Here is a 10,021-nt window from a genome sequence, read left to right on the forward strand (position 1 = left end):
GGTGGAGCTGTTAGTGTACTGCAGCCTCTGGTGGAGTTGTTAGTGTACTGCAGCCTCTAGTGGAGTTGTTAGAGTACTGCAGCCTCTAGTGGAGTTGTTAGTGTACTGCAGCCTCTAGTGGAGTTGTTAGAGTACTGCAGCCTCTAGTGGAGCTGTTAGTGTACTGCAGCCTCTAGTGGAGCTGTTAGTGTACTGCAGCCTCTAGTGGAGCTGTTAGTGTACTGCAGCCTCTAGTGGAGCTGTTAGTGTACTGCAGCCTCTGGTGGAGCTGTTAGTGTACTGCAGCCTCTGGTGGAGTTGTTAGTGTACTGCAGCCTCTAGTGGAGTTGTTAGAGTACTGCAGCCTCTAGTGGAGTTGTTAGTGTACTGCAGCCTCTAGTGGAGTTGTTAGAGTACTGCAGCCTCTAGTGGAGTTGTTAGAGTACTGCAGCCTCTAGTGGAGTTGTTCGAGTACTGCAGCCTCTAGTGGAGTTGTTAGTGTACTGCAGCCTCTAGTGGAGTTGTTAGAGTACTGCAGCCTCTAGTGGAGTTGTTAGAGTACTGCAGCCTCTAGTGGAGTTGTTCGAGTACTGCAGCCTCTAGTGGAGTTGTTAGAGTACTGCAGCCTCTAGTGGAGTTGTTAGTGTACTGCAGCCTCTAGTGGAGTTGTTCGAGTACTGCAGCCTCTAGTGGAGTTGTTCGAGTACTGCAGCCTCTAGTGGAGTTGTTAGTGTACTGCAGCCTCTAGTGGAGTTGTTAGTGTACTGCAGCCTCTAGTGGAGTTGTTAGAGTACTGCAGCCTCTAGTGGAGTTGTTCGAGTACTGCAGCCTCTAGTGGAGTTGTTAGTGTACTGCAGCCTCTAGTGGAGTTGTTAGTGTACTGCAGCCTCTAGTGGAGTTGTTAGAGTACTGCAGCCTCTAGTGGAGTTGTTAGAGTACTGCAGCCTCTAGTGGAGTTGTTAGAGTACTGCAGCCTCTAGTGGAGTTGTTAGAGTACTGCAGCCTCTAGTGGAGTTGTTAGAGTACTGCAGCCAACACACATCATTTATTTATTATACAAAAGTGATAACTGAAGATATAAAGATGATATTAATCAATAAATAAAGAATAAAATAAAATATAAAAAAACAAAATGCCAAGGGATAATATATATATATATACAATATTGTACAGTGTTAATATTTAAAAAAAACTACCTTTTTAGTCTGGCTTTTATATATTTATTCATCTGGCTTATTATTTATTTATTGTATTTTACCTTTTTGGTCTAGCTTTTAACTGAGCTTTATTTATTTAATTATTTATTCATTTATGTATGTATTTATTACTTCCTCTGGTGTTTCCTCAGTAAATAGGGTAAGGGTTAGGGTTAGGGTTATTTCTGCAGGTTTTAGGAGACTTATTAGTCAATAAATAGGGAACCTGGGTGAATCCCAATACAGCAGTCGATCCTTTGAGTTTAACGAATTAATTAAAGCTCGAATATAAATATTTTAAAAGCCGTAAAGAACTAAATATCTCATATATACTCAACAGTTAGTAGTAATACATATTACATCACAGATAGTTAAATGATTATTTGGGCGGAAGCAGCATCGTTGTCAGGATGGCCGAGTGGTCTAAGGCGCCAGACTCAAGGACTAAAACCTTCCTGAACATGACGGGACTTCTGGTCTCCAGATGGAGGCGTGGGTTCGAATCCCACTTCTGACAATACCTTTTTGTTACTAGCGTTAGTTAGTGTCTGGAAGGGAACCCGTGAATGTTTTATTGTTACAAGCCTTAGGTAGAAAGGAAGGGAACCCGTGAATGTTTTATTGTTACAAGCCTTAGGTAGAAAGGAAGGGAACCCGTGAATTGGGGGGAAATCGCGAGATATTAAAGTTATTGTCGCATGACATCAAATCTCGCGAGAGTTTTTTTGCAGATCTCAGATCAGATTTCGTAATTTCCGGTTCCTAACTTTTCACATTTCTAATTTTTTTTATATGAATAATTCAAACTCACCAATTTCTGACATGATTAATATGATCACGGGTAAATATATTAATTGTAAGAAGTGTTTGTAAACTTAATAATTATGTTAATAGTTTCTACCCATAAACCCTGGAATGACACCGTTGCTTAGTAACGAGACACCGTTGCTTAGTAACGAGGCATTTTGGGTTAAAACAGTAAAATAATGTTTAAAATATAAATAACTGTGTCTTATGTTGGTTCGTGGTGGCTATGATATGTTTTAACTTTCCACCAGGCATTGTGTGAAGCCTTTTCAGCAGCTAATATGGAAACAACTGTAGTAAACAGTGTTAATCTGACCGTTATAAGAATAATATAATACAAGAGAGGAATGCTAACCGGAAGTTAGCCAGCTGAAGCTAACAGGAAGTTACATGTAACCAAAGAGTGTTAAAGCAAAGAGATAAATCTCCGGTGGTTTTTTTGACAACAGCCTCTACCGCCATTCAAAAAACAATAGAAAATATCCTCAAAATATTAGTGAAATATTTCAAAAGATATTGATGAATTATTCTTGAAGCACAAGTAAAATATCAGAAAAATATTAATAGATTATCAGACACTTTAAAAAAAAAAGAATATGCAAAAAACATTTGTAATGTATAAAAAAAAAAAATTAAAAGTAGCTGCACCTTTACCAACTGCAACATTAAAGTGATGAACAAATAAAATATCCCAAAAATATTAGAAAAATAGCAGGAAATTATTAGTAAAGTATCAGACAATTTTTAAAAATATTTTTAATGGTATAAGTAAAATATCTAAGAATACAAAAAATATCCAAAAATATTAATAAATTATCAGACTTTTTTATCTATCTATCTATCTATCTATCTATCTATCTATCTATCTATTTATCTATCTATCTATCTATCTATCTATCTATCTATCTATCTATCTATCTATCTATCTATCTATTTATCTATCTATCTATCTATCTATCTATCTATCTATCTATCATTACTTATATTTTATTTAGTCATTTTAATTAAATATGTATAAAATATAGATAAAAAATATTAGAAAAATATCTTTAAAATATTAGTGAAATACTTCAAAAAACTATTGAAATTGATGAACAAATAAAATATGCCAAAAATAATAGTAAAATTTTAAAGTATCAGACATTTTTTTTAACTATCCATAATAATTTAAGTAAAATACCCTAAGAAATATTAGTAAAATATCCTTAAAATATTAGTGAAATATTAAGCCTCTACCGCCATTCTGGACTAAAAACGTTAATTATGTTTATAATATTTTATTGTTCAACACATTTCTTTAGAATATGACAATAGAAATAATGTTGTTTTACTTTTGTATGGTACTTTATAGGCGGATGTTTTCAGTCCAAAATGGCGGAAGCATTTCTCTCGCCTCCTGACGTTCTGTGATACTGTATCTTTAATGTTTTTAAGTGAAATTATTGTCATACTCTTGTGTGGTCTTTTTAAAAATTATCTACTTATTTATTTATTTTTATTGTGTTTTTATTTTTATTTTATGTTGGTTTTGTTTAATTTCTGTTATCCTTTTATGTTTGGCACAGCTCTTTGTTTATGTTTTCGCTATGCTTCTTTTGTATGTAAATGATTTTAATGTTTTCTGCTGTTACTATGGATACTGTCATTTGGAAATAAAAAAGAAAAAGAAATGGATAGTGTAACAGGCTGGAGCCAACATGGCGGCGCTCTGGAGCCAACATGGCGGCGCTCTGGAGCCAACATGGCGGCTAGTTAAACGGAGTTTCTTTGTCTCTTAAATAAGAACATTTGTTTGTTAATTGCTTGTTGATTAAAGAGTAAATCCATTCAGTAAACCGGCTTGGTTGACTACTTCCTGTCTATTTTAAACCACAGGATCGTATTTTTACTAAATAATAACCTCCTGTCAGTAAGAATCTAACTCATAAAGCGTTAAAGCGGTTTTAGTGTATCTCCCTGTTAAAGCAGCGACAGACTGCAGCCGTAACCGTCTCTGAGCTGAGCATCTGAGCAGTTGAGCAGCAGTCAAACAGGCATTTAGCGGCCGTTGAACACAGTTGTCAGGATGGCCGAGCGGTCTAAGGCGCCAGACTCAAGGTTTCAAACCTTCCTGAACAGGGACTTCTGGTCTCCGAATGGAGGCGTGGGTTCGAATCCCACTTCTGACAATAACTTTTCGTGGTTTATGTGACACGATATCAGCCTTTAGAGATAGTTTATAATCAAATACAAACCGCCTGTAATAAACTATCAATCCATCAATCTATCAATCCATTCCCGCGGTAGCTTTTACAGTAAGGTTTTCACATTGAATCACTGTGGTTTAAATAGGTTTAAATAGGTTAAAATAGGATTAAATAGGATCTTTTTAAAAATCTGAATTAAAATCTGATTTCAGAATCAGTTGCTATTGTATAAGCAAGAAAATAATGTAAGAAAATATAAATAAATAATGTTTATACTGCTACAATATGACATAATATAACAAAAAATATATAATTATTAAAATAAAAAATAAGAAAATGAGAACATAAGAAATATGTACAAATATTTGCATTAAGACGTGCAATATTTAACAAATAACCACAGTGCAAATAAGTGAATACAAAATGCTGAGAAGTGGGATCTGTTAAGTGAGTTAAATATAAATGCCAGAATGGTATAAATAAAAAATAAATAAGTATATTTCTTGAATGTGCGGTATAAATGCAGTATTAATGACAGTATTCTACAGTTTGCAGTGTCAGTGACAGTATTTTACAGTTGAATTACTGCACAAATTATTGAACAGTTAAGTCAGGATTGCATATAGCAGCTGACGGATGAAATAAGAATTAATGACAAATAAATACAAAATTATAATTTACGTATAAAACACAAACAAGTATTACATATAATACTATATAAGATACATTAAGAAAGATAAATTATATAAAACAGTAGTTCTTGTGTTTCATCAGCAGAGGACGCTGCTCCTTCATTAGTGGAGACAGATGACAAGTTTTACTTTATTAGTGAGTTAACAAAAGATCACAATATGAGAACTAGTCATATAAAGACACAATGACAATAAGATGTAGGATAAGACTAAGGATGACATATAAAATACAAAATAAAGCATATATACATACATGAAACAGAAGATTTGTGTGCAATACATTTATATTTCTGTTATTTCGTTATTTATATATATCTCTTTTGTATTAATTCCCTTATTTATCTACTCGTTTAATTTATTTATTCATTTATTTTTTTTATTTTACATTTATATTTGAATGTGTGTATTTGAGTATTTGTGCATTTACTTATTTATGCAAGAATACATAAATAAATAAGGGGTGAAATGGAAAGGGAAAATTGTGCAGAAATAAATAAATAAATTCATAAAGAATGCAAAAATAAATTAATACATTTTGAAAATTAACAAATATATAAAAATGGAAAATTAAAACAGAAGAGTAAATAAATATAAAGATATGAAGCAAACTAAAACAAATATCAATTTATGTCATTTTATCAATTAATGACATTTATTTTTAATATTATTTTTGCTACATTAATGACATGTATTTATTTATTGAGTCATTCATTTTGGCAGGCCCATCCTCCATAGTTTACAATTTTTAAAAAAATGTATTTAATTTTATATTTATTTTTAAATGTGTGTATTTGTGCATTAATGGTCCAAAGATCTTTAGTGAAAAGAACCGTTGAAGTAAAAAGTAGAGAGAAAAGTGTTGTCTTTACCGACGTCAGAGAAAACCAAAACCCAATGAAGAACAGTTTTCTTTTTGGTCTGATGAAACAAATATTAAGTTATTTGGACATAATAATGATGAGGTTTGGAGAAGTTTAGTTAATGAATTCAACCCTTAAACTAGAAGTATCATGTTCTACTTTGAGAAGTAATACATTAATTAAAATAATATTTTTTATTGTTATTCACATTCAATAATTACTTTTATACATTTATCAATAAAAGTTTTCAAGTCTAACAGCTGCATACTATCAATCTACCGTCACGGTGGGGGTAGTGGTGGAGGTGGCTCAGGTTGTCGTGGTGGACGAGGCTCCAGTTGTCGTGGTGGGACCGGCGGTCGTCGTGGTAGACTAGGCTCCGGTGGTCGTGGTCGAACCGGCGGTCGTCGTGGTGGACGAGGCTCCGGTGGTCGTGGTCAAACCGGCGGTCAACGTGGTGGACGAGGCTCCGGTTGTCGTGGTTGAACCGGCGGTTGTCGTGGTGGACGAGGCTCCGGTGGTCGTGGTCGAACCGGTGGCCGTCGTGGTGGACGAGGCGCCGGTTGTCGTGGTCGAACCGGCGGTTGTCGTGGTGGACGAGGCTCCGGTGGTCGTGGTCGAACCGGCGGTTGTCGTGGTGGACGAGGCTCCGGTGGTCGTGGTCAAACCAGCGGTCGACGAGGCTCCGGTTGTCGTGGTCGAACCGGCGGCCGTCGTGGTGGACGAGGCTCCGGTTGTCGTGGTCGAACCGGCGGCCGTCGTGGTGGACGAGGCTGCGGTTGTCGTGGTCGAACCGGCGGCCGTCGTGGTGGACGAGGCTCCGGTGGTCGTGGTCGAAACGGCGGCCGTCGTGGTCGAACCGGCGGCCGTCGTGGTGGACGAGGCTCCGGTGGTCGTGGTCGAACCGGCGGCCGTCGTGGTGGACGAGGCTCCGGTGGTCGTGGTCGAACCGGCGGCCGTCGTGGTGGACGAGGCTCCGGTGGTCGTGGTCGAACCGGCGGCCGTCGTGGTGGACGAGGCTCCGGTTGTCGTGGTCGAACCGGCGGCCGTCGTGGTGGACGAGGCTCCGGTGGTCGTGGTCGAACCGGCGGCCGTCGTGGTGGACGAGGCTCCGGTGGTCGTGGTCGAACCGGCGGCCGTCGTGGTGGACGAGGCGCCGGTTGTCGTGGTCGAACCGGCGGTCGTCGTGGTGGACGAGGCTCCGGTGGTCGTGGTCGAACCGGCGGCCGTCGTGGTGGACGAGGCTCCGGTTGTCGTGGTCGAACCGGCGGCAGTCGTGGTGGACGAGGCTCCGGTTGTCGTGGTCGAACCGGCGGTCGTCGTGGTGGAGGAGGCTCCGGTGGTAGTGGTCGAACCGGCGGTCGTTGTAGTGGAGGAAGCTCCGGTGGTAGTGGTTGAACCGGCGGTCGTGGTGGTGGACGAGGCTCCGGTGGTAGTGGTCGAACTGGCTCCAGTTGTCATGGTGGACGAGGCTCCAGTTGTCGTGGTCGAACCGGCGGTCGTCGTGGTGGACGAGGCTCCGGTTGTAGTGGTCGAACCGGCGGTCGTGGTGGTGGAGGAGGCTCCGGTTGTAGTGGTCGAACCGGCGGTCGTGGTGGTGGAGGAGGCTCCGGTTGTAGTGGTCGAACCGGCGGTCGTGGTGGTGGAGGAGGCTCCGGTCGTGGTCGTCGAGGCTCCGGTGGTAGTGGTCGAACCGGCGGTGGTCGTGGTGGAGGAAGCTCCAGTGGTCGTGGTGGAGGAGGCTCCGGTTGTGGCAGTGGTCGAACTGGCACCCGTCGAGGACGAACCAGTGCCAATCATGGTAGACGTGGACGAACCAATGGTAGACGTGGAGCCGAGGGTTGTGGACGAACCAGTGGTCGACGTGAAGCCGGTGGTCGTCGAGAGGGTTGACGTGGAGCCGGTGGTCGTCATGATGGAGGTTGGGCGCCTAGTCGTCGTGGTGGAGGGTGGTTGTGTTCCAGGAGTCGTGGACCCTGGTATCCAGTTTACTCCGGTGTACGGCCCTTTAGGAATTTCTCCAAATCCCCACAACTCATAAATCCCTGCACCATAAACTGCCTCCACTCCGGCAGCCGTGGGTCTACGGGTCACTGAGCTGACAGGCGCCTGTGAATTGTACGGTTCAACGGGAATATCGTCAAAGCCACACATTTCAAACACATCCGGTTCCTCCAGAGACCTCCTGACGTGACGCCTCCCAACTGACGGCAACGTGGGGGAACAAGCTGCCAGCGTCGTGCACAGTTTCCCAGCAGAGTCAACGTAAACCAGTTCAAACCCAGAATCCTGTCGACAGTCTTAATGTCAGTTTTCACACTAAATTATTTAACGTGTTTTGCAGCCGACTTACCTTGTTTGGTAACTTTGATATCTCCACAAACAAAGCACTGGGCGTCCTCCGTTGTCTCACCGAGTATCCTTCGTTAGTGGAAAAATCTGCCATAAAAAGAAAAATGTCAGACATTAGTTCATAATTATGGTTGTGATGCCCCTCCCCCCATCCTGGAGGCTGCCCTGGCCAACCTCAGCAGGCAGTTGGCTGACAAGGGGGAGGGGGGTTGAGCTCACCTGGGCCTTCCAGGCTATAAAAGCTGCCCCATGTGCTCACTGTCTCTCTCTTCCTGCAGCCACATCCACCTGACATTACCTTTATTTGGTTCTGCACCCTCAACACCTTCCCAGCACATATGCCACACATCCTTGCTCTATATTTATTTGATGACGTTACTAATCTACACACTCCATTGTTCATTTTATGTTAAGCCTCATTTAATAAATTGTTTGTTTTATATATAACCTTGTGTGAACTCCCTTTTTGTCACATTCCCTGAGCCAGTTTGTGAAAAATGGGGGCTCGTCCGGGATTCCAACCCATTTGGTAAGGTTGAGCAATTAAAAGCTTCATCTATATGTATAATAATGTCCGAGGGGCGGAGAGACATTAAACAGGTAGATCAAAGTTAACCGGGTCCTTACCGAGCTCCTTCACCTTCTTCAGTATCGCTTCTCGAGGCAGCTTCACAGTGACACGTGTTGTTCTACAGGTCACCAGCGGTGGCGTTACTGGATTCTCACAGACCGCCACGCCAATCCTGTTCTCCTGCCGGAGACGGTCGAAGTAATGTAGTTTCAACGGGCGGAAACCGCCTCCATCTCCAGTCTGAGGACACAGATTGTCATTAATTATAGGAGGAGGCGATTTAGTTCATACTTTGGAGCAAAGATCTGTTCTGTGGTAAGTTTACTGGCCAATAACGGTCGTTTGAATCATAAGAAAAAAGTCACAAGGGTAATCTTATGGAAGGTGGAACCTGCCAAAAATAAAAAATAAATAAATGTTACTAAATGCTGCAAAAATAATATTAAAAACAAATGTAGCCATTAATTAATAGATAAAATATGACAAATTGATATTTCTATTTAATTTGCTTCTTTATTTATTTTTGTGTTAATTCCCTTATTTATTTTAATTTTCTTCATTTGATTCTAGCATTTCTTTTTTTATTGACCTTTGCATTTATTTGAGTATTTATTTTTTAAGGCATATATTTAATTTATTTCTATATAATTTTCCCTTTGCATTTCACCCTTTATTTATTTCCCCCAAATGATTTATTTATGTTTTCTTTTCTTTCTACATTTCTGCGTCATTATGCAAATGAGGGGGGCGTCAAGCAACATGTGTCCTCTCAAAATTGTGCAGAAATGAATAAATTAAATGCATAAATACATACATTTAAATAAAAAATAAATATATCAATAAAAATAAATGCTAAAATCAATAAATGAATAAAATGAAAGACTAAATAAATAAGGGCATTAATAAAAAGATACAATTTCAGTGAAAGGATGAACCCTGATCAACACAAGGCATCATGGGACTAGAGATGAGGAGGTCAGATGGAGCCTGAGGATTCGTGGTGATTAGTGTGGACAGATAAATGAACATGTTACCTGTGTTGCTGTGTAGCAGCCAGTAGAGAGAAGCTTCACCATCAACCAGCCTCTAGAGACATGAATGGAACTGTGACACCCGGCAGGCAGCGACAACAACCGCCTCCCATCTGTTGGACCAACATGAGGAGAAACATTAGAGTCTTCTTCTGACAACGACCGCCTTCATTCCTTTCTCTAAAGAGGTGGACGAATCAAACACCTTCCAGACGCAGATCTGTGTGTCTGATGAGTGAGAAGCGCAGAGAAAGAGTTCCTTTACTGCAGCGATACTGAGGCTGGTTGAAGTCTGACGGCTCGGGACTCTTTACACTTCCTGAAATATAGAAACAAGAAGATTAAAC

At 40.6% G+C, this 10,021-nt stretch overlaps 1 protein-coding gene and 2 non-coding genes across 3 annotated transcripts; 2 read left to right on the forward strand and 1 right to left on the reverse strand.

Moving 5' to 3' along the window:
* The first annotated feature begins 1,579 nt into the window (after positions 1-1,579).
* trnal-caa (transfer RNA leucine (anticodon CAA)) lies at positions 1,580-1,692 on the forward strand. Its single transcript has 2 exons — positions 1,580-1,617; positions 1,647-1,692. It is a non-coding gene; the product is annotated as a tRNA-Leu (tRNA).
* A 2,349-nt stretch (positions 1,693-4,041) lies between these two features.
* On the forward strand, positions 4,042-4,150 carry trnal-caa (transfer RNA leucine (anticodon CAA)). The gene is made up of 2 exons: positions 4,042-4,079; positions 4,105-4,150. It is a non-coding gene; the product is annotated as a tRNA-Leu (tRNA).
* A 1,749-nt stretch (positions 4,151-5,899) lies between these two features.
* Positions 5,900-9,719, reverse strand: LOC141781956 (uncharacterized). The gene is made up of 5 exons (XM_074657955.1): positions 9,678-9,719; positions 8,700-8,883; positions 8,074-8,159; positions 6,232-7,650; positions 5,900-6,177 (listed from the first exon to the last, which is right to left on the reverse strand). Exons 1-5 carry the CDS (start codon positions 9,717-9,719, stop codon positions 5,974-5,976), a joined length of 1,935 nt encoding a protein of 644 aa, XP_074514056.1. The 3' UTR covers positions 5,900-5,973.
* Between the last annotated feature and the right edge of the window lie 302 nt (positions 9,720-10,021).

This window comes from Sebastes fasciatus, chromosome 14 (genome assembly GCF_043250625.1).
Source record: "Sebastes fasciatus isolate fSebFas1 chromosome 14, fSebFas1.pri, whole genome shotgun sequence".
NCBI lineage: Eukaryota > Metazoa > Chordata > Actinopteri > Perciformes > Sebastidae > Sebastes > Sebastes fasciatus.

Coding starts and splice junctions, on each gene's coding strand:
- LOC141781956 (XM_074657955.1), bottom strand. CDS start 9,719: ATGGTGAAGCTTCTCTCTACTGGCTGCTACACAGCAACACAG. Junction 8,884..9,677: donor GCTGCTACACAGCAACACAG/GTAACATGTTCA, acceptor CTGTGTCCTCAG/ACTGGAGATGGAGGCGGTTT. Junction 8,160..8,699: donor GAAGAAGGTGAAGGAGCTCG/GTAAGGACCCGG, acceptor TTTTTATGGCAG/ATTTTTCCACTAACGAAGGA.